The sequence below is a fragment of the Tiliqua scincoides genome, chromosome 4, assembly GCF_035046505.1.
Source record: "Tiliqua scincoides isolate rTilSci1 chromosome 4, rTilSci1.hap2, whole genome shotgun sequence".
In the NCBI taxonomy this organism is placed as follows: domain Eukaryota; kingdom Metazoa; phylum Chordata; class Lepidosauria; order Squamata; family Scincidae; genus Tiliqua; species Tiliqua scincoides.
Genome location: NC_089824.1, coordinates 103,982,943 through 104,010,829, shown reverse-complemented (window position 1 = coordinate 104,010,829; position 27,887 = coordinate 103,982,943). Strand labels below are relative to the sequence as shown.

General features: G+C 39.7%; 1 protein-coding gene across 3 annotated transcripts; it reads right to left on the bottom strand.

Moving 5' to 3' along the window:
- Positions 1-706: 706 nt before the first annotated feature.
- Positions 707-27,578, bottom strand: PURA (purine rich element binding protein A). 3 transcript variants are annotated; one of them, XM_066623414.1, is made up of 4 exons: positions 26,312-27,578; positions 18,341-18,429; positions 4,113-4,178; positions 707-2,922 (listed from the first exon to the last, which is right to left on the bottom strand). In XM_066623414.1, exon 1 carries the CDS (start codon positions 27,576-27,578, stop codon positions 26,622-26,624), a length of 957 nt encoding a protein of 318 aa, XP_066479511.1. In that variant the 3' UTR covers positions 707-2,922; positions 4,113-4,178; positions 18,341-18,429; positions 26,312-26,621. The 3 variants fall into 3 exon arrangements, with proteins under 3 accessions (XP_066479511.1, XP_066479510.1, XP_066479512.1); XM_066623413.1 differs by lacking the exon at positions 18,341-18,429; XM_066623415.1 differs by lacking the exons at positions 4,113-4,178; positions 18,341-18,429.
- Between the last annotated feature and the right edge of the window lie 309 nt (positions 27,579-27,887).

Sequence of the window (27,887 nt, the reverse complement as noted above, 5' to 3'; positions counted from 1 at the left end):
ACTGGACAATGGCAGACAGAAGTCCTTCACACTGCTACTACAAAAGCAGCACAAAGAAAAGCTCATTTCTTGCCATTGCCTCTTCCCACATCACCTGGCAGGCATTCCCATGACTTACTAGGCAAGGGATAGGTACTGTAGCTGTTAATTACCCTGTGAGGAGTTCAGCTCCTGAAGTTTGCAAGAGAGCTGCTAACTGCCCTGCAAGGAGCTGAACTTCTGCAGTTTGCAAGCATGTGTAAATAATGGAGGAATAAATAAATGCTTTTTCCTAGATTTTTTTTTTTTTAAAAGGTCTGGTAAATGTAGGTGGGTCCTGATAGAGTGTCATTTAAAAAAATGGGTCCAGGTACTAAAATGTTTGGAAACCACTGAGCTGAAGCATTTACCTTGTGGAATGAGGAACGCACACATTGGAAGAGCATTTTACTGAAAAGAGCATGGTTGAGACAAGGTCAACTCAAAGCACTCGCTTTGCTCATGTTATTGCATTACCATCCTACATTATAGTACTGCCTTATTCAAGGTAAGCATGTTGTAGAAAAATGTTATACACAGTAATCCTGTCAGAAATCTTGTAGAAGCATATGCTCTGTGTCATCCTCAGAGTTTGGTTTTGAATGCATTTAAAGCTATTTGCTTCCAAAGATTGAACTAAGTATGAGCCAGACATTCTCAAAGGTTCTCTCAATAATCATCACTAAAATCCATCTTAAATCAAATAATTTATTAAGTAATTACATGTAAACACTTTATATTGACTAGGAAATACATTACTTGAGTACTCTCCTCCCCGCAACAAAGTAAAATATTCTCTTTATAAACAGATCGACTAGTGATATACATTCTGCTCTACAGTGAATGTATATATAACTGTCACCTTGATTTTCCTTATTTCATTTAAAGTGCAGAGATAAATTTGATCAGCATTACAAGACAGTGTCAATAGTAACTTTGGTCTATCAAGTGAAAACTAGATAAAATCTCTCCCCCCAGGTTTCCCCCCCCAAAAAAAACAACTAGCAAAACCAGACCTTGCATGACAAACTTAAAAAAAAATCCTTTTCTTGTATAACTGAAAATATTTTTAGACAGAAGAGATACTATTTTGAACAAGCATGTTTCTGACTTACAGTTTAGAGTTAGTAGTCACATACAAACAATTACACAAAATACATAACCAGATAATGCCTGAACATTACCCGTCAGGGGTCAAAATACAAACATGAGATGGTAGCCAGGTATATTTAAAAAAACAAAACAGCAACTACTATTTACATAAATAGAAACCAGCATTTCCCCCTAGTTTAAACTTCTCAAAAAAGCATAAAAAAGTATATGCATGTGTGATAGTTACATAAAGACATGTCAACCACCTATGGATTTTGGCAAATCTAATAAGGATTAACTATCAAATAAATATGGAAAGACTACAAAGATATTTCCAGAGAACCCATATGTAAAGAGAAATACAACTGAGTTTTTCCTTCCTTTCATATGATGAAGAAAATACATAGTGCTGGTTTGCACTGTGAAATCTTTGCATGCAACCATATATATGGGTATACAACTATACCCAGATGAACAGTTTGCATGATCTGTGATCATGGCTGTACTTTTTCCACCAGCTGAGTTCCCAGAGATGGCTGCTGACTCTCCACATTGTTCCCACTAACTTCTCATGCTTCATGTGACAATGTACCTGCATATAACCCTGTGAAAGACTGGCTCTTAGTGGTTTGTCATTGTGCTGAAAAGGTAAAATACTCTGGTTTAAAAATGGATTTATGAAATTTGACAGCACCAGGTTTATTTGTCCATCACCATTAATGATCATTATATAGTATATATGCAGGTATATGACTTGTAAAGAAAGGACGGGGGGGGAGATGCTGCTTCCAGAGAAATCGAATGCTTCCCATTCTATCTTTAATGAACAAGAAGATTCCTTCAGCTTAACCAACAAATGCAGGTTTTATTGCCTTCCTCCCTAATTCACATGCACTAGGAAACAAGGCTGAAACATTTGGGCTTTGCCTACGGAATTGAGACTGATCTAGAAGTGCTACATTTATACAAAGTTCACTGTAAATGAAAGATTCCCAATGGCAAGAATCTTGGGAGATCTCAAGCAAGAGGAATGTTGCAAGCTAATCTATACCTGCTGTTGAACTGTTTGAAAAGGAAAACCATTTCAACTTTGATGTTGAAGCATAATATTTCAAATTTTCACTCTCTTTCTGATGCCCTCTTTACTCATCAAAAAGATACACAGCAAATTTGCTATTTCATATATTTAATAATATAGTGGTTGGTTAACAACCACACAGTTTGTTTCAGAAAACATGGCACCACTACCGAGTTCAAGCAATCCAGGCTTTGAAATTCTATGCTTTTTTTTCTTTTTTCTTCCCCAAATATGTTAGCATTATGAGAGAAGTTAAGTATTATATACAGAACTATCTTCATCTTTCTAATTAAAAAAAGGCTTGTACTGGAATAATACTGACAGCAACAGAGAGCATGGAAATATGGAGCACCTTTGAATAAACTTTAATTTACATATTTTACCCATGTTAAACAGTGTAATTAAAAATTGACAATATTACAAAATTACAATGTTGACAGTTTTAAAAACACTGATAAACATATTTAATAGAATCTTCTTTCCAATCTGAAATGGCAAAGGGATTGTTTATTTAGAAAAGGCTCATAATATAGATTTTCTGTATTGTAATTTATCAATGCTGAATGTAATTCCCCTTTAACCTTTAAAATAAGTAACTTCACATGGGATGCGCACATTTGTGTTCCAAGGAGGCAATAAGGGTTCTTCTTAAGACTTCTGAATGTCTCGAAGAAGGACCAGTCTCAAATGCTTGCCTTTTATATTGCACAACAATCAGAACCACAAAAGGGAGGCTGCAAAAGGGAGGAAAAGCAGTTTTCAATTGGAACAACATACATAAGGAAGATTCAACAACACTAGGAGGAAAGATACTAGCAAAGGGCCCAGTCCTATCCAATTTTCCAGCTCCGGTGTAGCCACAATGCAGCCCCGTGGTAAGGGAACACATGTTGCCATACCTTGAGAAGGCCTCAGTGACTACTCCTCTACCACAGGATGTAGGGCACACCCCACTGGCACAACTGCACCAGCACTGGAAAATTGGATAGGATTGGGCCCAAACTCTCCAAAAATGGCCTATTCACACATTCAACCAAAGAAGAAAAAAGACACTCACAAGGTGAAGCAGCAGGATCATACCTCTCTGGGTCACCCCCACTAGACATAATGTATAAATGGTGCTGACATGCATAGAATCCTATGCATAAAACCCAATATATTATGCCCAGACATAATAAGTAAAATGTTCTGTCCTTTAACATGCATAGGGTTCTAGACATGAACAAACCATTTCAGCATGACATCAAATGCATGGGGGTGGGGGTACATGATCCCACAGTCCCACTGTGCGGTAATCTTGTTTTGCAAGAAAGAAGTCTTAGGATCACATTAGTAGATGGTAATGAAAGTTCTAAAAAAAGATAGAGTTAAGACTTCATGAGAAATAAGAGATACCACATATAATAGGAACTGCAGAATAAAGGCAGAACAAAGCCTACATACCCCAATTTCATTAAAATGATTTCATTTTGTAAAATCTACTTCAAATCTATCCTGGAATGTAAAGCATAATTACAAGCTTATTTTGAGTTGGAAATTTCAATATTAGATTTATTTTTTTCTGCAAGTTAGATATAATGCACACGTTTAAATATTCCACTTCCTCCCTTTGCAAAAATCATTATTTGCTCACTTCCAATAAGGGAGCGAAAGCATCTAAATAGAAACTGTTATAATGTGGTGACATATTTTGCAAGACTTCCTTAGCATTATCAGGATGGAACATTTCTCGATGTTAAAACACTGCTTAAGAGTTTAAATTTCCAGCTATAATTTAGTCCCATACAGGCTTAGCAAAATTCCCTTTTTTGAAAAGTGCTGCAAGTGAGACAGTAGAACAAATACATTGTACTTTCCATTACCTGAAAAACAACAAAACGTGTAAATGGATGGGCAAGGACAGAAACAGGAAATGAAGACTGACCTTATAAACAAAGATATGTTTAGGGCTTCTGGTTTCAGGAATAAACCGATATTTACTGGTAAAAGTCTGCCAAAAAACAAAACAAAAACACAAGATTACTGGTAAATATTGGTTTATGTAAAGAAGAAAAAATACCCCTGATTTTCCCATTTTTTTTCAGAGTATTCCCACTTCAACTATTCTGGTTGTCTCTTTTTAATTGCTGGAGCGACTGATGGGTCTAAAAGAAAAACACAGCGCTTAAATTTGTTTTGATCAGAACTGCCCCAAACCAGAAGCCTTATGCTAACAAAATTAAAAAAAAAAACTTTTCAAAAAAACTACACAACACACCTTCCTTTCTCATACATCTTTGAGTCTAGGCCTTCTGATTGATGCTTATAAAGAGATAATGACATTGTGTCCCAATTCCAAAACATTCAGTCAAGAACATGAACATTCATGTCACTAGAAGATATAAAAAAACTTCTGAACAGAAGCCTTCATATGGAATGATTTTGTTTAAAGCACCATAATCCTACTGGATTTTATTTACATGTTGATTGAGTTTGAAATATAGAGCACTGGTTCACAGTGGGGAAGAATGCCATATAGTACCTAGAAGTTAATTATCTAAGCAAAGTATAATGTTCAAGAATGTGAACTGAAAAAATACAGTACCAGACAAACACACACTCATCAAGACTAGATCCTATTGCCTGTGGTTTTTTTGAAACAGGAGCTCAAGATACAAAGCTGCTAAACAAACACCTTGCCATGTACAATACAGAGAAAATTAAAAACAAAAAGCATTACCATACATAAATAAAACTGTTTTAATTTGTTATTACTTTGGCTTACTTCTAATGGAAATTAAAACTGAGGATCCAACCTTTGTCTCCTCAATGCCAACTATATTTCACTTCTAAAATAAACTTTTCAGATTCATTAAGGCAGTTCACTAAAGAACATATCTGTTTTACATTCTAACATACAAGAAGGCATTCTGATGAAATACAAATACTGTGGAATTTCAGCAGGAGATTATACTTCACCATCTGACCTACAAAACAGCCATTTCTGTTTATACATTATGCAACTGGGGATCTATATCATTAAATGGGAGCAAAGTGCACCAACAAGAAACAATGTCTTAACTGTAGCGATTTTAGACCCCAATACATATCAAGGCCAATAATTTTTACATGCAAAACTCTTACATAACTGGATTCACAAACTGTATTACATGAAGAAAAGTCCACATTAACTTTTTTTTTGTGAAACAGGGTGCAGTGGGCTGTAATAATCTACTTCTTACAGCCCTACATTTGCCATGTACTAAATACAATAAATAAAACTCTGGCTACTTGGTTCCTGTTTTATGTTGCCTGCTGTTTTTAGCTTAGTACGGTAAAATGTCGTAATCGACCCCCCTTTGAAAATCTCCAGTACACCAAGATTCATTCATTTCCTACTAGAAGCTGTTGTGCTCTTTTCTGAATACCCTGAATTCTGAGCTATATTTCAGAGACTGCGGCTCTAGATACTCTTCCATTCCATAAGTATTGCTCTTAATAAGCCTCCAAACACATTAGGCTATATAAAAGTGAACTCTCAACACTTTAATGTGACCAAGAAAGGGAACCCAGATTAGGGCACTACAGCAGTGCTTCCCAAACTTTTTAGCACTGGGACCCTCTTTTAAAAACAATCATGACACCCCAAACAAACAAAAAAAGATATAGAAAGGAATTATTTTATTTATTAATAATAATTTGGGTCCTGTGCTCCTGAGGCTGCTAGTGATCTGACATATCGTGCATGTGTGTGGACATTTGCTAGACTCTCCCTAAAAATGGAGTTTAAGGACTGTTCCCTCAAACCTTTAATCATTCCAGGGTACCCAAAGGCTAAACTGGAGAGAGTGATGTGCAGTTAGGACCTTCATCAAACAAGAGGCTGAAACGGTTCATTTTTCATGACCCACTAAAAACTGGATCGCAACTCCAATTGCGGTGGGTCCAATTCCAGAGTTTGGGAAACACTGCACTATAGTATTGATAGGAAAAGACTTGATTATCAAGTTACTGTGGTCACCCAGGAAGAATACATGTTTAGCTTCACCCCCCAGGGAGTACCTTTCTTCTAAGTTAGTTGGCATTGGCTTCTAGGAAGAAAATATTCTCGGCTGTACTTTGGGGTAATGCTGCAAAGAGGGCAAAACCTGCCCTTCATACTCAACATTGGTCAGCCTTTACCAACATACCTTCCAAGGGGTTGGAAGGAGGCAGACAAAATCATGTGTCTTTTTGTGCAGACTGCTAAACAATGTATTGTACTTCAAAAAACATCCAAGTCATGTCCACATGCACCCTGACAATCATAGTCCCTTAATTTTCCCCATTTAAATGAAAGGCTGTGGATAGGGGCTGGTTTGGTTCTCTGGGTAGTGCCTATTGAGTTCTACAGAACAATATAAATATGCTTCTATCTGGGACTCAGTTAAGGGGGCAAAACCCTGCTTCTCATTTAAGAAATTGGGGCCACCAGAGATAGGGTTAGCCCTGCTCAAGTAAAGCCATGGATACTTTCCCCCATGTGTCTGCTTTAACTTTTTTTTTTTTTAACGAATAATATTTTTACAATATTTTGCAACAAAAACCACTAAAGGTTTCTTGCCTTCTTTCATATAACATTCATTCTGTAAGGAATGAAAAAGGCTGCGCCCTTGGGAATAATCTTGTGGCAAGAATAAAACCTGCTCACTGGCTCTAACACTGAAGAAGAATCCACCACCCAGGGATGCTATTGAAGTTGCAAAAGAAGCAATAGGTTTCCAGTTCCCCATCCTGCATCAGGCTCCTGATTTGGGGAGGGGGAGGCACAGTATATTAGAGCTAGAAGGGACCTTGGAATTAAAACTCCTGCGCAGTACAGGAGACTATACAGCCACCCAGTCTCTGCTTAAAAGCCTTAAATGCAAGGCATTGCCTCCCCCAAATGCAGCTTCTGGGTTGGAAACAACATAGAAATGGTAGCCTCGGTGCCTGGTGGCTGTGTTCAGTTTGAGAAAACAGGAGGCAGGGTAAGGTTGGGATGAAAAAAGCAGGACCAGGATTGCTCTGCAAGATGGAATGGCCTCAAATGAAAGATGACAGTGAAAATCCAGAAAGAACTAGAATTCTAGTCCTTCCCTTCATCCACCTTTAAAACAGGTCAGAACTTTAGATTAAACCCTATTTATTAGTTTCTCATCTGTTATCAACATTGAAAAGCAACATACAAAATTAATATTTAAATGCCATTAATACATAAAGCATACAAAGGAAAAATACAATGAATGGAAGCGCTGTTGCACCTTCTATTGATTGTAAGCCATAAAGGCAATCCGGGCTCAAGGTCATCAGCTGTGCAGGCCACCCATGACTAATGCTGTTCACAGCCCAATCCTATCCAATTTTCCAGTGCCGGTGCTGCTGTACCAATGAGGCATGCACTGCATCCTGTGGCGGAAGACCAGATATAGAGACCTCCTCAAGGTAAGGGAACATTTTTTCCCTTACCTTGGGGCTGCATGATGGCAGCACTGATGCTGTAAAGTTGGATAGGATTGGGCCCTCAGTCATTTCCAGCCAGCGTCACTCCACCCTCCCCAACCCGTGTCCCAAAATGGAAACAAGGAAAAAAAATATTTTCTTTTCCAGAGTAGTAAATGCAATTCTTTTCAAAACCAGTGTTTTAAAATAATGTTGTTACGGCCAATTCATGGTGCTGCAATTGTCTGGTGTTAGTGATGATGGCATTGCTATAGCATTTGACTGGATTACTGAGTAAGCAACACACTTAAGACTTGAACTTGGAAAAATACTGTCAAATGTTACAGAATGCAGGAATAGCTTTAGGAATTTGGTGTAGGAGCATGAACTGGTCATCTGTCAAGAATATTGCTCTTGTGGCAATATTGGGCAAAAGTCTTGGCACTACACAGCCTTGGACTTCTCTTGTTTCTCACTTTCCTCAGGTTCCTTCATCTTCTGCATGAAGGGAAATAAAATAATTTTTTGAAATACATGTTTTGAAACCAACAAACAAGTGAGAAGTTTCAATACATGTAAGTGTTCCATTTTCCAATGGCGATGGAGTTCAAACTCCAGAATAAGCAGCCATAGATCTTGCTGACACTGTTTCTTACTAGACAAGGAAATTTAAGTCATGCTAGTATTTTGAAGGATATTTTATTGGGGTGGAACAGGATACAAATAAATAATAAGATATGGGTTTAGAATATATCTAATTTTGCCTGTACCTATTATGCTACTGGCAGCCTGATCCCATGCATGTGTACTTAAAAACAAGTCCTACCAAACTGAATAGAACTAACAGCACAATCCTATGCATGTCTACTCAGAAGTAAGTCCCACTGTTTTCAATGGGCTTACTCTCAGGTAAGTACATTTAGGATTATAGCCTTAATCAAAGGTAATTTTACATAGGACATCAGCTTGTGTAAGAGAATGATAAACTTTGCAGAATGACATTGAAAATGTATTACTATTCCTCAGTTAAATTAGATGAATGTGCATTGCTAAGTTTTTTTCTTCTCCTTACGATAGAATGTGTTTCTACATAATGCTGAAGCCTTCGTTGTTTCTAAGCCCCAAATGTAAAACTTTCCTTTAGTTTACTGCAATGTTTTAATTTTCTATTTTTCAGTTTTTCTTCGGTTATTGCCTGGTGAGAAAATGGGAAAACACAATATACTGTATATAAAATACCAGAAAATACAGCAGTTTGTAGCATTGTGTGTATTTGTATTAATAAAATGAGGGTACTCATTTTTAAATTTTATAAATACTGTATATCAAATAGTATAATGCTATATGCACTGCTGCACATGTTAATTTCACCACACTACACATGGCATAGTAGATAAGTGTTTATTGCCCCAACCATGTCATTTCAGTTATTGAAACTGCCACTTTGAAGTTGCCATTACCACTGCAAAGAAAGAGACAGGTACCTATTGAATTCCAATTCGGAAACATACTGAGAGAGATAGGTGGAAGACACTGAGGGCATAATGTCCTCATTACAACACACTATCCCCAACAGCAGCATTTTACTTTTTCTATAGGAGTGAGACTTTAACCAAACAGAATTTTACTATATAGAAGAAAATGTAATATCAGTTGTAGACACCACAGGGTGAAGCCTAAATTTTGCTTCTCACTTCTAGTGCCTGCAATAACTGAGAATCAAGTATGCATACACTGTATCTACAGTAGGAATTTGTTTTTTAGTCATTCTAAAATAGGAGAATAGTTACATAAAATTAAACTTAGTGCTGCATCAAATACATTCCAAGATCAAATTTCAACATGCAAGAGGGAATCTACAGAAGAAGATGAAAGTTTTCCACACATCTCTCAAGACTGAAGAGCCCCAGTGCTGCACCCCAGCAGTTCCCAAACATTCCAGCACAGCATCCTACCTCATCCTTTGTGGTGGGTTGCAACACTGTTGGCCAGAATGAATTAGTGAAGAGTCTCCAGAAACCTCTTCTGGGTCATGTCGGGCTGGTGACCCACACTATTGGCTTTTGCAGGCCTTCTGGTAGTACTAGAAGTCCCTTTCAGAGGTTTCTGCAGGCCATTTTGAGGCCCACAGAGGCCAACAAAGTGGGTCACCAGCCCAGCACAACCCAGAAGAGGGCTCCAGAGGCTCCTCGGTAAGTCATTTTCATTCTCCCCTTCAAGAATGGCTCCAATTTGGAGCCTAACAAACCCTGCAGTGGGTGAGACAGCCAAGTTCACAACCCACCACAAATAGGCTTGTGACTCATTGGTGGGTCACAATCCACACTTTGGGAAGACCTGCTATAGCCCAGTGGTTATTAAACTTACCTGGATCATGGTGCCCCCCTAGCTGCTTCTTCCCAACTCAGCCGAGCACCACCTTGGATCTTGCAAAATCTTATGAGATCCAAGATGGTGAAACCTGGGGGGTAGGAGGGGCAATGGGACATCCCAGAATTCCCCAGTGAGTGTACTGTGATGGCATAAAGGAACTCTTTGGAAACTCTTGCTGTAGCCTTTCCTAATAAGGGAGGTGCCCCAGCCCACTAATAATTTTGGTTGCTTTGTACCTGTTCCTTTCACTACATCCTTTTTGAGATGAGGCAACCAGAATTGAGCACAATACTCCAAATGTGGCATTGCCATTGATTTGTACAATGGTATTAAAATAAAGGCTGTTTTATTCTCAATCCCTTTTTAAATTATCCTAAACATAACTGACATAACATAACAGACATAAGGGCAATGCAGCTCTGAGGGAAGGGAACAAATGTTCCCTTACTTTGAGGAGGCTTCCGTGAGTGACACCCAACTGCAGGATACAGCACATGTCCCACTGCGACCGCTATGCCAGTGCTGGAAAGCACTGACATAAGGGGTTAGGATTGTGCCCTAAGTTTCTTCAGGCATCAGGACACCCATGTAAAGTGGCCAGCTTCTGAGCTGGTTGCAGCTGCAAAAGTGAAACATCTTCACTTTGCTTTCGCAGCTGTGACTGGCTTGGAAGCCAACGGCCCATTTTACATGGGTGTCCCCATGCCTGAAAAAACTTTCTGCTTTGTCCCCCTCCAGGAATGCCTCTGACTCCATTGCCTGTTTTTCAACCAGTTCTTAATCCATAAGACCTGCCCTCTTATTACCTGATGGCTGAATTTTTTCAGAGCCTTTGGTGAGGGAGTGTGTCAGACATCTTCTGAAAGTCCAATGTCACAGACAGCAAATGAAGCTAATTCAGAATTGTTTTTCTTTTTTAAATGGTTCAACACGAGCAGCAGATTGGGCCTACAAACAGGCTAAATGGTACCAGGGAAGGGAGCACTGAAACTGAGGAAATGCATACCCACCAGGGAGTTGCTACAGCTGGCTCACAGCTATAAAGGGTACAAACCATTTCATCCCCACCCGCATGTTACCTGCTAAATCAGCAAGACATGGTATGTTCTGCACATAAGAATTGTTTGTGAAATGTGTGTCTCCAATTCATCACCTCCAATTTTGACTCTACACTTCTAGCCACATCTACACATACCTGTGTGTAGAGATAATGCTTACTACAACAGTATTCCAAATGCAGCAGTTTGTAAAAGAAAAGGGTTGTACTCAATGACACTATTCGTGTGGAAGCTTAACTAGATACCCAACCCAGGTGAGCAAGACATTGTGAATCAAACCTCTCCAAATCCACTTCAAGTACTTGATTGGAAAAATAACTGGCTACTAGACAGTTTCCAGTGAGGGATGATGCTCCTGAAAGAACTATGGCAGAGATTCTATGGCAAATACTAACTTGTCTTTGGTATACAAAAATAACAGTTTCATAAGACTTGAAAGCGTGATTAATAAAGAAAATTAAAAACAAAGTACCATCATGCCTTTAAATACCTCTGTATTCTAAAGCATGTAGTATATGACAATCTGATCAAGGATATCATTTCTCATGCTTAACTGTAGTTTTATAGGACAAACAATAATATTTAACAATTGTGTTTTCTGAGTGCACAACACACACTCTTAGGCAGAGAGAGAATGGATTGCCTAAGGTGACCTGATGAGGTCATGGCAGAGATAAGTTTCCAACCAAAGAAGTCCCAATTCACAGTAAAGTTTCTTAGCTCTTCTGTTACATGCACCATGATATTAAACTTTGCACAGCTTCCTTGCTGCAGCTTTAATGGCTTACTATTGGAACCAACAATGATTCCATACTGGTACCAACTCATAATCCAGGGAAAGAGGTAGCTCTCCGGCTTAGAGCACCCCCATTCTCTTGCTTGAAATGGTTATATATGCACCAAAGAATTTGAAGATTTTGTTGTTCTCAGGATATCAAGTAAGTACTGAACAGTTTCTCATACTGTGTCATAATTAACATTGCATTCAAGTCCTAGTTCTCCCTTTCCTGTCCACTTTCAAGGTGCTTTCAGCCCACTTTGGGGAGTAGTCTATAGTTTTCAATTCACATCTTGCAACCACATCTGGTGGTACTGCCATATTTTTAGAAAATCCATACCAGTTTATCTTCTTCTTGAGCATTGCTTGACTAGCTCAAGCATTGCCACCAAACTCACTCACTAGATAGAATTCTCCTCTTAACAATTTCTCTACAAAACAGCAGTGGCATAGCCAGCCACTGTGGAGCCAGGGGTAAAGCTCCAAATTATGCCCCTCCATGTCACACCCCAGGTTTTAAAAAAATGGAAAGAGCCGGAAGCTCTTTAAGAGCTCCAGGGTGTCACCCCTCCATGACTCAGTTACCTCTCCATGACTCAGAAGAGCTCCTAGAGCTCTTAAACTAGGGGCAGGAGGTAGGTCTGTTGTGTGGCACCCCCCCCCCCGCAGCGTGGCGCCTGGGGCAATGCCGCCCAGCCGCCTCTGGCATCTAGGCCTTTACTAAAAACACCATGCTTTCAAAGAATAATACAATGTCTAATCAACTATCATCATTTTTGTTAAAGAGCTATGCAAACTGCAATAAATCACATAGATTAATCATTTACAATCTCGTCTGTCTATTTCCCGAGGATACAAATGTTCCCTCTTTTATCCACCACTTTTTCCAAAGTCTCCCAAGAGTCAGGTTTTGGCTGTGTTTTGCTTTATGTGTTTGGAAACATAACTGCTGGACCATAGTAAGTAGAAAGGCAGTTTCTGAAAACAACACTGTCCATTCATGACTAAAACAGGGAGCTGTAAGCTTGAGAACACAAACTATCACACATCATTATCACATAAAGACAAGCAGGCAAAAGTGTTACAAGACTAAAATCTTAATGTTATGCAGATAGGACTCAGACTTTACAACACATTCAATAGCTGGCAGCCACAAAGCAAGACATGGAGAACTGCCTCTTCTCTGAAGAAAAGCAAATTAATATGCAGCAAACCAAATTAATATGGTGGAAGTCACGACAAGCTAGAGCAGTATTTTTCAACCAGTGGTACGTGTGCCCCTGGTGGTACTTGAGATGTTGTCCAGTAGAATGTACTGCTCCCAGGGGACACTTGCTGCCTTGCAGCAAGACTGCGATATAACACTACAAACAGCAGCAGAAGTCATGGCAGGCAGAGCTTCAGCACATAGTCTTCACACACTTGAAAAAGCTCACCCAGAGCCTCTTACTGCTGTTTGTAGTATTTCATCTGACGTCCCAACCCAGAAATAACTGCTGATTATGTCATCACCAGTTACTTCTGGTGGTACTTAAGATAATTAGACCATGAGAAGTGGTACATTGAGGGACAAAGGATGAAAATTTCCTGCCCAAGGCAGAAATCTTGGGTGCTGCTGGCAATAACTGAACCAGGGTTACAAAAGGTACAGAAAGGAGGATCTGATGCAGAGCTATGCTACAGCCCAACCGGCATGCCAAGATCAAAGCTTTCCTGGGTATACCAACTGTTTTGTTGGTTTAACGCTTCCACAACCTAAGGCAGGACTTTGTCACTGCAAAGACAATACTTAAGCGTTACTGACAGACAGCTATAACTTATTATCTTAGGGCCAAACTATACATTCTTTATAAAGTGCATTCTGTCCTCTGTGTTGTTAATTAAATAGCTTACAGGGGGGAATGAAACACAACAAAACCACTTCAGAGGGGTAGGAAGGCTTCAATATTTTGTCCCCCACTGTGGTTTCAATTAGGATTGCATCCCCTTCTAAATGTGTTATTTAGAATAGGAAAAGCATTTCCATTGGAACCCCACGTGCCAGTGGTTCTCACACATTTAGCATCGGGGCCCACTTTTTAGAAAAAGAATCTTGTCGGGGCCCAACGGAAGTGATGTCATGACTGGAACTGACATCATCGAGTAGGGAAATTTTTAACACTCCTAGGCTGCAATCCTACCTATGCTTACCCAGGAATAAGTCCTGTTTACTATCATTGTTAAAAGCATATACACTGCAGTCTATTAATAGTACAGGTCTGTAACATTTGCAGTCACATGCTATGGTAGCATCAAGTTTAATAGATTAAAAATAAAATATTGAAATGAATGGGGACCCACCTGAAATTGGCTCCTGACCCACCTAGTGGGTCCCGACCCACAGTTTGAGAAACACTGTCATGTGCTATTTGATTTTTAGAAGGCACACATTACACTAAGTGTGCAGTTTGGCCCTTAGCTATCATTCTGTTGTGGACTCATGTCAACTTAGTGCCATGTAAACAATTGGGATTAGGGTGCCAATAAATTACTAAACTCACAAAGGGGTAGCCAGGTCAGTCTGCTGTAGCAAAAACAACAAAGACAAATTTGCTGGTCTTTAAACTGCTACAAAATTGTTATTTTTACGAAGCTTAAACTACAAAGTCATCCCCTCATCCTAGGTATCTTGGGCCTTCATGTGCTATGTCCACAACAATCAAGCAAGCAAGCTTTCTTTGACCAATGCCACTTTCTCCATTAAGATCTTTGCTTGGAACATAATGGATTCTAACTAAATGCAAGGAATACCTAGTACCTGATCTCTTTCTGCAACTCCAGAAACTTACAAGCAACCTCAGGACTACTCCATAGTTATTCAGAATCCAATCTTAACTAAGCATCATATTGTTAATCTGACTATACAAGATAAACATAGCACACATCAGGCCTGTATTTCTTCACAAGCCTATTAAAGTTCTACACACTGAACACCTAAATGGGAATCTTTCAAACTAAAATAATCAAAACTTGCTTGATCTTTTTCAATAGCAATTAAAACAGTGATCTCATAACCAAGAACATCGACATTGATGACAGAAACCTCCACATCATCAGAAAAGCAAATAGTTTCATTTCCAGAAAAGAATCCAAAGTCCTGTACTTCACAGAGGAAAACCAGAGAAATCCACACAACTCTAATACATTTCACAACCACTCTACCAAGGAAAGTCTACTGGGGTAACTTGCCCCCACAGAGAGTTTCACCATCACTAGTCTTAGAAACCTGCTCTGTGCAACTACCCATAATCACATGAGAAACTGGTGCTCTGGGTCTAAAAGACACTTTTAGACCCAGTCTAAAAGACACTGGGTCAGAAGTCGTTAGTTATCTTTGAACTACTTTGAAACTGTCTCACAATATATAAAGCAAAATTTTCACATACAAATAAGGAATGAGATTGCTTTTAAAAGGAAGGTGTAGAACAATCTTAATTATTTTCCAGAGAAGCACACTAATATAGAAAATAAAAAAAATCTCTTGTTCTCATTAAAGCATCTTCTATTGCTTCAGTGCTTTTTCCTTTTGGATTGTCTTTTCTTTTGCTATTCTTGTGAGTTTAGTCAAATTTGGCAGAAAGGATACTTGTTTTGATACCATTATACAGTTTTCCAGTCTTTGTGAAGACAGACATTTCAAGAAAGTACTCTACTCTTGTTACACACACAGACACACACACACCCCTCCCTGTACAGTTTGCTTTTTAATTTGGCACAGTATCTTCCTCCTCTGATTACAACCAACTAAGATACAAACTTGTGGTCTGGTATTCAAACTGTTGCACCTCCATCTCTGCATAGTTACTTGGAAAAACAAAGTCCCATTGAACTTGGTGGGGTTACTTCCAAGTAAACATATTTAGACTCAGGCTATAAATATTAGAAAACGTATCTGTTTAACATAAGGGGTTCAATCCTATCTAACTTTCTAGAGCTGATGCAGCCACAGTGGAGCCCTTAAATGTTCCCTTACCTTGAGGAAGCCTCAGTGACTGCTTCCTCCATCTTCCTCAGGATGCAGCACACACTCTGTTGGCACAGCTACATCAGCACTGGACAGTTGAACAGAATTGAGCCCTAAGAATGTTTTTATCCCAAACCTGGGAGATAAAGGAGAACCTTTATCCCAAAGGAGAACCTTTATCCCAAAGAAATGGGAGCCTTGACACTTCCTTTTAAACAAACCAGAAGTTAGACCAGGGGTGTCAAACTCATTTCATACCAAGGGCCAAATAGCATTCATGATACCAGCTAAGGGCAGGCAATGATGTCATTAAACAGGGTCATAACCAAAAATAAGCACTTTTTATCACTTAGGAACTTAATCTTAATCATATTTCAAGATACTGGAGAGCCCAATTTTCATGTGGGCTGCCCTTTCAGCGGTAACACCTCAGCAGCTAAGGGCCAGATTAAAAGCTTCCGTGGGCCTTATGTTTGACACCCCTGGGTCAGACCATTTGAATTTTTAATATTATGTAAGGAACTGAAGTAATGCTAAAGGGGAACACACATTTGACCAGACACACATGATCCTTGCATCTGAAAGCAAATTGAAAAACTGCTGTGTCAATTATTTTCATCAGATTTTTTCTGAAATTTGGCCAGATCAATTCATTAGGGCAGATCCGTGCCAAATTTCATACTGATGGGACAAATATTTGATTTTTTTATTACTAGAATTGTCACAATAGAGTCACATCAACAGAGGTTGAAAAACCCAGCCTTCGTAACTATATAGTACTCCTGCAGTAGTGCAATGTCACTAGGCGCCACTAATGACAAGAACAAATACAAGGCCTTTCCATCTACAAAAATAATGTGCTAAATTAGTTTCAAAGAACTCAAATAATGCCCAACAATTCTACAAGATCACTTTACAATTACAGTACATTTTCAAAACTTTTGTTATTGGTATGGTCAGAGATTGATATTTCTTCAGTTAACTCGTATACCGCTAGAGACTATATCTGGAGGCAGAGAGGTAACCACTAATAAAAGCAAAGCAAAAACACACGGCTCTGGCATGAACCATGTTAAACATGAACCATTGCATGAGCTCTCATGGCTCTATCAAGCCAACACATCAACTCCTACTGATGAAAATACTGTATTTGAATCCCTTAATTCACATGTGCACATGTAGTACATAAACAATTTTAGAACAGACAATGTGGGTCACTTTACAATAAAGTGTTAAGAAGACCTTTGAGAGTGTTCACACTGGCATAGAGCACTCTGGGACCAATGTCCAGATCGCCCTGTCAAACAAGGCTCCAAGAACCTCATGCCGTCGCTGCTGGGAAATGACTAGGGATAGGGGCTAATCTATTACAAATGGCAAAATCCCACTGATGAGCAAGATTAAAGAAGAAAAGTTCTTATGAAAGACTGGACAGAAATACTGGTAACTTGTTTGTAAGGAAATGAAAATTCTGTGACAAACAACTCGCATACAACTTGAACAAGTACACATTTAAGATCTATATCAGAAAATATTCAGTACTACTGTGTTTCCCTGAAAATAAGACACTGCCTTATTTTTTTGTTCCAAAAAACACACTAGGTCTTATTTTCAGGGTAGGTCTTATTTTCTTCAGAAGTCAGTCCCTTTATAGTTAATGGGACTTACTCCCTGGAAGCTGTGGAGAGGGTGTCCCCTCAGTGCCCAAGAGGATGCCTGCCTACTCAGAAGTCAGTCCCTTTATAGTTAATGGGACTTACTCCCTGGAAAGTGTGGAGAGCCTCAGAGCCCGGCAGGCAGCATCGCCTCGCTTGCTGCTTCCCGCCTCAGCTCCAACTCAGCGTCCTCTGCCCAAGGTAGCACAGCAGGAGCTTTCTAAGTGGCGCGCACGGGAGTGCATCGTTCCCGGTCACATTGTCCATCCACCCCCGCCCAAGGACCTCTTCTGTCCCCTGCCCCAGCCCTGATCACAACTAGGTCTTATTTTCGGGGTAGGTCTTATATTTCAGCAATTCTCAAAAAACACACTAGGTCTTATTTTCGGGGAAACAGGTTAGGATGCAATAATTTTCATTTCAATCTATAATCCACTTTTCTTGAAGCCAATTGATCCAATTGACAATATGACAACTTTATAGATAATTGTATAGCTATGTTGTACAAGGATCTAGAGTAAGCATGCCCACCAATCTATCTAACCTCAGAACTGTCTAATATGGATATAAGCTAAAATTACACAAAACATGACACTTTTTCCAGAAGCTGTCTTTTAAAGTCTCATAACTGAACACAGCCTTCAGTCACTTCAAATTTTGCCAACGACAAATATCATTCATATTCATTTTAGACAAAAACCCCTAAAGTGCTGCATGCTAAATATGGGATCACCTTAGGAATATTCAGAAACAGATGCAGATAAGTACTTGGGGGGGGGGGAAGGGTGATGTTTAAAAAAATTCCTTTTTAAACAAAATAGTAACTCACATAATCATAAAGCTTACCTCTCAAAGGGGTTGTGTTTTGGAGAAGAAGCTGTGAGGAACTTAACGGAAAGGCTTCTGTTGCTAGGGTGAACTTTAATGAGCAACTTCTAATGAAAATAAAAAAATATACTAACTTTAGGAACTAGTTAACACATACGAAACAATACTTAATTTCAGTGACAAAACTAAGTATTTATTTAAAGTCTTTGTATGCCACTTTTCTAGCATTCAAACTGATGCCCAAACAATAGGTTATCCTCAAAAACTTAGTCATGACTAAGCACCATTGAAATCAATGAGACATACTAGTTGTGAATCCCCATTAATTTCAGTGGGACTTCATTATAACTTTCTTAGGATACAGCTGAGCAAAAGTATATTTAAAAACTACAACAAAATAGACTACGGGACACAATCCTAACCAACTTTCCAGCAACAGGGTAAAGGAACAAACATCCCCTTATCTTGAGGAGGCCTCCATGACAACCACCAAATTGCAGGATGCAGCACATGCCTCCATGGCACAGCTATGTCAGAGCTGGAAAGTTGGTTAAGATTTGGGCCTAAGCTAAACAGATAAACAATTTAGGGCTCAATCCTAACTAGGTCTACTCAGAAGTAAGTCCTATTGTGTTCAATGGGACTTACTCCCAGAAAAGTAAGGTTACGATTGCAGCCTTAAACACAGAATACCACCCGAAAGATGAATTAAAAAATAGCCTGCAAAGAAAGACTGCTCGCCAAATGACAACTGAAACCAATCTTTCCAAACACCACTTAACCTCAAAGACCATTACAAGGAAAGATCCTTCTCCTTAACAGCCAGTGTCCTAAACTCACAAAGTGAAGATTCACAGAGCAGAGACTATATGCTAAACAGAGAGAAGGGGGGGATCCCTAAAAGTATATTGTTCTTTGTATATAAGATCTTTGATCACTTTGAGTAGCGGCTAGCAGGAAATGGAAGCAGTGCCTGCCTCTCAAATAGTCATCAAAAGGGGAGCAACAGTATTGTGTACCAGCTGCAGCTTCCCAGTTACCTTCAAGAGCAGCCCCACATACAGAGTGTTATATTTAATGTCAACACTAACCATAATTGCCTGACTGGTGAAATCAAAAACCAAGTGAGCACAGAGTCGCTCCCAAAGCCAAAATAGTGGTTCACCTTACAAAAGTCATTGATCTCTATTCTGATTTAAAAAAACAGATTTCTCCTAGAAAATGGATGAGAAGAAAAATATTTATGTGGCAACAATATTCAACCAAACCTACATCCCTTTAAACATATCGACAAATGTTTGTATCTAGGCCAGCTTTCAATAGATTGCTGCAAGGAAGCTGATCTGTTTCCCTGAACCAGGTACTAAACAAATCTGGTGCTAAACAAATGATTTAGCACCACATTTGCCAAAAATGTGCCGAAGGGCAACAGTTAGTCCCCCTACAGCTGCAGTGGCCTTATTTTCTGCAAAATTGGATCAACTTGGTATTATACAAGATAATGTATGCATAGAAGAGGGCAAGAAGTGTTATAGGTAAAATTGGATTCTTTTAGGACCATTTATAATGCCCTGGGAAGATTTTTAAAACAGCAACACATGCACCATATATGTTTAATTCTTACTGAAAGTGTTCATGTGCGAACTTTGTATTGCCTTTAAGCCATTTCTGCCCAGTGTTGCATATATGCAACAGGGATCAAATGTATAAACTTGTGGACTGGGCAGAAATGGGTTAAGTACTGATTTGGAGTAAATGATGGAAATAATAGAATTAAACAGAAAGTTTGAAAACTGTTATTTGCAAAAGGAGGTTTTTAAGTTACCAACATTGCAACCCTATGCACACTTACCTAAGAATAAGTCTCAAACACATTTGTATTTTCTTCTCAGTTAAATATGCATAAGATCAGATTGCAAGTTACATTTTCATTTTATTTCTCTATTACATCTATCATACATGGACAGGTAGTCATAGGTGTCTAAGAATCTGAAATGCTTTTCTAGCCTTTATGCACAAGCTCCAAAATCAATCATTTAAAATAAAAACTCAGTAGAATTTGTCATACACAAAACTTACAATCCCCTTTGATGAAATTCATGACACTCAAAGGCTTGGAACCAGAAAACTACATGATTAGTTCCACAAACCCAAGAAAGCATTTCTCAAATGCCAACTCCCCACGCCACACAGCAAACCTCTTGAGCCAGAATGGCGTTTCAAAAGCAGCTTGCAACATGGCAGAGGTGTTTCCTATTCAAAGAAAAAGATACAAAAATCTCATTGGGTATAAAGCCTTGGAATACCTGAAGTAGCTCTTTGGATTCCAGCCAAATTATCTGAAATCCAAGTGTGCATGGGCCAGGAGCATTCTATTATTTATATAAATGTGCTTTAGCGCTTTTGTAGCTCAATGCCAGGATTTCCACCTTCAGCCTTTATAATTTTAGAAACATCAGACGTGAAATGCGCTTCTGAAACCTGAAACGCCTAAGGTTTCCAAGAAGCTAATCATTTAAGTGAAAATTGCCAGTAAGCAAGCACATGGAGTTGCAACCACGTCTGTCTAAGTACAAGGGATCTTTCTCTTTCCTTCCTCCTCACTGCAGGTCTGAGTCCTTCATTGAGTGACTCTAGAGGTTTAGGGTCTCTCCAGAACTGAATGGGGGTGTGGCATCGGGTTCCACAGTGGGAAAGTGAAATCCTCTGAAATCAGACTCCATCCATTCACTGCAACTCTGCATTCTATGTCCCTGCCCCCATTTTCAACTGTCCCCTAAACCCTAGAATGGCTTTTTGGGGTGTTCAGATGAATGCAATTGGAGAGGAGGGGCAAGCAAAATCCTTCACACAAGTTTTATTGTGTTAGACAAGTCTGGATGCAACTCATTGCCTCAAGTCCTTGATTGAAAATTTTTAGTAAATCCTTTAGTCCTTTTATAAATATTTATAACAATATTTAACAGTGAAATCCTATTATTTTTGCAGAAGACCGACCCACTGTGTTCAATGAGGTTTGCTCCTAGGTAAGTGTAAACAGGCTGCAATCCAAAAGAACTACTGTAGCACTGTAATTTAAAGGTGGGAATATATATACTGTACAGTATATATAAACTCCTATTCAGTATAGGACCTTATATTTAAGTAGCCAGAAGTAGGAGAGGGAGAGAGAGAGTCTAGCAGCCTTTTGAGTGTTCTGAGATTCCAATATACACTTTTAATAAAAGGTTTAAGGTAAGAAAAAAAAGTTACTTGAAGTAATGCAAAATACTTTAAAGGCCAGCAGTATAATCTAATACAAATGGATTTCCAACTCACTGTCATTGGTTCAGATTCAGACAAGCTTCCAAAACAGTTTGGAGAATCAGTAATATGCCATGGATTCACCTGTGCCTGCTTCTTCTTTAAATCACACTAATTCCTTCCTCATTTCCAGATGTTCTCTAATCATAATGTCCAAACCAGGCAATTATAGTTAGTGCTAACCTCCATACTATTGTTGCAAATTCACGTCAAACCTATCATTTCATGATCTGGAGATCAGGACTAATCACAGTTGCAATTCAGACATCATGGCAAACTATGCTTAGGAAAACCTGGAAATGGAGGAAAGAATCCGTGCACTGTAGCATAACAGGGAATGTGCAGGTCTATGGCACATACCAAATCCTTCAAACTATACTTGGAGGACTGAAACAAGATGCCTGACTCAGGCCACTGAGTAGCCACAAAAGTTACAGTAACAAAAAGGCATTTCAGTTCATAATGGTTATATTTATCCTTTACTTCCCTAACACTTCAACCCTTCCCACATTTGCCCTGCAGATTCTCAGGAAAGATTTACAACAGTGTCATTAAAACATACAAGAAATGAAAACAGTGAGTACAATCGAAACAGATCCATTGGTATTTTATTACAAATGTACTTGATCACTTGGCTTCAAAAAGATATACCAATACCCTATTTAATGTATGCTGATACAAAGTAAAAACTATTTTACAAATTAAATACTTAAAACTGACAAAAATAGTACTTTAAAGGAAAACAGGTATAAAATATTGTAACCCAATTTAGGAAGATATTTTATTCTTTCCAAACCACCAGAAGTCAGGGTGCATAACATTTACCCATTCAAAATAGCTAGATTTGTTATAGATTGTGTTACGAAGTCACACTAATAACTATAAATTAATGTATACTCCAGTTAGTGCACAAATCCCATCCAAACGTTAACTGACCACAATATATACAAATAGTTTGCATAGCTTAAAAGGGACATGGCTGATTAAAGAAGTGGCTACAGTGCTGTTTTGAAAGTCACAAATTCTTCATTCCTGATGTGATAGTTCTTTGTCTGCATAGTAGACAGATCTACTACATTTTACAAAGTTGAGTGGGTGGTTCTGTTTCGTAGTACTTCTCAAAGAGAACTACACAGAGCAAGCTGCAACCCCTGCAAGGGATACTTCAAAAAGTGACACTGTCAAGTATTTTTAAGTAAAATGTTTACATTTTCATAAGTTCTATGCTATTGAAATGCAATGCTTGTGTATGAACTGAAAATATTCCCACCTTGGATGATGTTTAGTAAATGCTAGACTTCCTCTGGCACATGGTCAAATTCTAAATTTCAGCACTAGTCAGATTGTTTTGTTACTTCAGCTCCCCCTCTGGCTGAAAACTGCATTTTGCAGCATAAAACAATAAAGAGGCATGAATCAACAGTATCTAATTTTTAACTTGTTTATTTAATTTCTCAGAACAGAGCAATTAAAAAAAACTGAACAAGTGGACTTAAAATGAGGACATTGTTTGCCATGCTGCAATCACCCAAAAGGGAGGTCACATTTTAAATGTAAGTTACTTGACAGTGTCCCTTTAGCTTAAAACAAAATACGCACTCATGCGCACACGCACACACGCACATGTATGTATTGCAGTGGATTTCAAGTTTTCTTGCACTTCTTATGAAGTACCATTATGACCTTGGACCTTTTCTACAAGACACTGACAAGCATATTAAGAAAAATAAGGCATGTTTTCCAAAAGGTGAATTACTTGGCACATTTGAACATACTGTTTGTTTGTTTGTTTTTAGAACACCAAATATGGTCAAATATACCATTACTTTTATTCTTCTGGCCTTAAACAAGGTTTTTCCAATGCTGCTCATTTAAACACTGAGCTATAGAACCTTGGGAAAGTACTGAGCACCTCTAACTGGAAAAAGTGAAACTCAAAACAAGGTCATTCAGTCAACATAACTTTTTATCATTAGCATTGATCAAGTCCTAAAAAATCTGTAGTGTCTATACATGAAACTGTTTTCCAACTCAGGACACAGAACTTTGCTAAAACTATAGTAATGTGTGACAATACAAGTAGAACTGCACAACCCTACGCTCCTCCTTGATCTAGTCAGATCAAAGATAGGTTTCTTAGATGGGTGGGTCAAGATGAGTTCCCATTTGTGAATTCTGATTCTTAGGAAAAGGAAGAAACCAAAATATTCATTCTATTGACCACTCTCAATGCTGGCTCAGATCAGACAATAGGTTTTCAGAGCACTGAAGATGATCTGACAGAGGAATCTCTCCTTGGGGCATGTACCCCCAACCAGAGTTCGCCTCTGATAAAAAGGTGTTTGATTGAAATGTGCTTTTGTAACTGTAGGCCTTCAAACCACTTTCAGCTCTCTATAAAAATGGTCTGTCTTCAGCCTAAAATGAAAATAAGAATTTTGTTTTTTAACAAAATTTAATTGAAACTTACAAAAAAAAAAAAAAACCCACTTGGCTGCATTCTCACTGAACCACATAAGTTATTGCTATAAAACAAACTTCTGATTGAGCAATGAGCGCAAATCTGCAATATTGCAACTTTCAAAAACTAAAGTGAACAGTAGAACCAAGACAACTAAATAGCAAAATCAAAAACAACTACTTGTAGCATAGAGAATGCAGTCCTTTCCACATCACAGTTCAAATACAATATGAAACTGCTTAGCAAACCCTCCAATTAAAATTAAGCAGGCTTACCAGTCAATGTTTACATGCAGTCAAGAACCATTTCAGTTATCACATTAAGCACTATGGAAGCTTATTTTTGCTATATGGAAAAGTGCACCTTAGAAAATAATAATGTCATAAATTCCAGTGATTGTTAAAACAAAAATTCCTAACCACTCTAACATTATTGCACATTTGGTGCTTGAAAGACACCAGTAGCAAACATGTTTAACTTGAAATGGATGACATAACGCAAACAGGTTTTATATTGACACTTACAGTACATCTCCAAAAAGGGAATTTATACTTTAATGAAAACAGAAAATACATTTCCTTTGAACAATCTCTTTGTCCTTCCTAGGCCCAACCTCTTACAATCAATGAGAAGCATAGACAATTTCTGTTCCTACAGGTGGCATCTTCTACATACAGCAGTTAAATCTACACTGTTAAATCTGTCAAGGATGTTAAGAGAAAGTGAGTACACTTCAAAAACTTGAGTCAAATGGATTCTTATTTTGTCAACTCCCTACAGAATTCCAACTAATTTTTCTACTGTTTTAAGGCATCATTTATAACATATTCTTTTCACTTGCAATGATGATAGTCATGCAGCAGTTTAATGATAAAAATATATTAATATTTTTTACTATACAGCAGCAAGAAGTTAGTCAATTAAAAGCACACAAACATTTTTAAGGAAAAACCTGTAAAATTATATTACAATTAATTGCAATTTGGAGAACACCACTTGACAGATTAGTGTTCTGATAGACGTTTTTCATACCCTACAGTTTTAATATATCACACAAAGTACATACTTTGAACTGAAAGCTTGCACATTTGGGGGTTACTACTACATTTATAAAGTATGTAGCCAGTAATAACTAGCACCACAGCTACATGAAGGTTTCTTTACAACACACCAACTTGGCTTTCACTTTAAAAGGGAACTCAAAATCCATGGCTCAGTAAAGTTACTCTATAATCATGTTGCACCAACTTCTATGACAGGCCTATGTAAGTTAGTTAGCACTAGCACAAACTAGAGTTTCAATTAAACAAGTTACGGGGATAGTGCTAGCGGCCACACACAAAAAACCCTCAATACCTGTTATTAAAAAACAGGTTTACTGGAAATTGCTGCACATTAAGTACTTTAAGTACACATCATAAAAAAAATATATTATGAACAATACAAGTACATCTGATATACACAATGACAATATACCTACTTAGTTGTAAATCAAACAGGTGCAGAAAAATATGGGAGATCATTTCTCTCTCTTTCTCTCTCTCTCTCTTTTTACTACTTGAATAACTTTGGTTCCAACCGTAAAAATCACAAGTTAGCAAATTTCATTTAAATGCCTTTTTAATAATTTTTCTTCATGTTCACAGAAGTTTCACTGACCATTTTATATGTTTAAGGTCCAGATGCAATGCATATTGTATAAAAGAGAGCACTTATTGTTTACCTTGCATGAATTAAACCTACGTACCTTTTAACTCTACAGACTTCTGCATAACATTTAGACAAAGCTCAGACACACAGCATGCCTAGCCCTCATATATATATACACATCTCTAATCACAGGTATATAGGGTGTCAAATATACTATAATAACCTCCATGTAAGGTTTTGAAATTTGGTAACAAAACGAGAAGAAAAAACTAAAAATATTATTTTACGTGTTCTAAAATATCTCTTTTTTGTGCTAAAGTCAAATGTTAGCTCAACATGAAAAGGACTTTCTCTTTTTTAATATAATTCAGCAATATTTTAATCTTGACCATTTTTGCAAACACTTTTTTAATAATAATAATAATAGCTTAAACGTGTACAAAAGTTCTTGGTTAATTAGGGAAATAAACACTCAGTTCTTTATATTTTTAATCAAGTAGGAAACACAGTTCATCATATATAATGTTATTACTTTTTTTGTAATTTTTTTGTTTTTTGTTTTAGCAGCTGCTTACTGTTTTATACGATGGGTAAGAGTGGAAGGAACAATCCAGCGATGGGGTGGAGAGAAAGAAGAAGTTGCTTACTCGGCTGTCAGTTTTGTTGGTGGGTTGGTGGGTGGTGCTCCCCTTGGAGTTATAACAGGTATATTTAACTGCATGTATTATTTTCGGTGTGTGGGTGTCGGTTTTCTCTCTCTCCTTCTTTCGCTTACAGTATAAAGTCTCTCTCTGTGTGTTGTTATTATTATTACGAGTGTCTCTGTGCAGCAGGACAGGGAGGCAGCCAAGTGGGGAGGAGGGAAGTGGGGAGGAGGGAGGGAGATCAATCCTCCTCCGGCTCCTCGGCCTGCAGCAAGACTCCTGGCGGGCCGGTGGCGGCAGCCGTGCTGCTCTCGGTCTCCGGCTGCTGCTCTGCTCCCCCAGAGGAGGACGAGGAGGCGGCCGCCGCGGCTGCTGCCCGCTTGTCCCTCTGCTTCTCCTGGATCTTCTTCATCTCGTCCGAGTACTTGCAGAAGGTGTGCCCGAACTTGGCCCACACCTTGTAGGGGACGGTGATGGAGTTGCGGTAGGTGGGCTTGACCTCGCTCACCCGCATGAAGACGCCGTACTTGTTGGAGCCCACGTCGAAGAAGAAGCGCTTGTTGTCCACAGTCAAGGAGGTGCCCTCGGGCAGCTCGGCCGGCTCCTCCTCCACGCCGTAGTCGTCGATGAGCTTGGCCAGGGCGTCGCGGAACTCGATGAGCCCCTGGGCCGGCAGGGCGATGGTCTGGCCCTGCGTGGAGCCCAGGCCCGGGCCGCGGTTGACCGTCTGCCGGATGCGCAGGAAGCGCCCGCGCTGGTTCTCCTTCAGATCCATGTAGTACTTGCGGTTCTCGCGCACCAGGAACTCGCTCTTCAGGGCCCGCCGGGGCTCGTCCGCGGCCTGCGCCAACTCCGGCGGCTGGCTGGGGCCCAGCTGCGCGTAGTGCTCGATGAAGTCGCCCAGGTAGTCGCGGAACTCCACCGCCACCGACATGGAGAGCGTCAGCCGGCTCTTGCTGCCCCCGGCGCCCACCTCGGCGATCTTCAGGAAGCGGCCCTTGGCGTTCTGCTTGACGTCCAGGTAGAAGCGCTTGTTCTGGATGTCCACCCGCTTGGAGGCCAGCTCCTGCGTCTCGTGCTGGAGGCCCGCTCCGCCGCCGCCGCTGCCGGGCCCGCCGCCGCCTCCGCCCGGGCCCGAGCCCGGCGCCCCGCCGCCGCCGCCGCCGCCCTGCTCGCTGCCGCTGTCTCTGTCCGCCATGATGCTGCCGGGCCGCCGACGCCCGCCCGCCCGCCTGCGCCCCCCGGCCGCCTCCGCCTCCCGCCGCCGCTACTGCTCCAGCTGCCGCCGCCGCCGCCGATCCAACCCCCTCCGCAGCCACCACCACCAGCCGGCCGCTCTCGCGAGATCTGTGTGGGAGACAGAAAGAGAGAGAGCGGCTAACATGGCAGGGGGAGAGGCGCGCGACTGTGTACGGCAACAGCGAAGGAGCGAGCGGGCGGGGGAGGGGGGAGCCCCAGGACACCAGGCGGCCGTCGCCGGCAGCGCCCCGCCGGCCGGGCCGGGCCG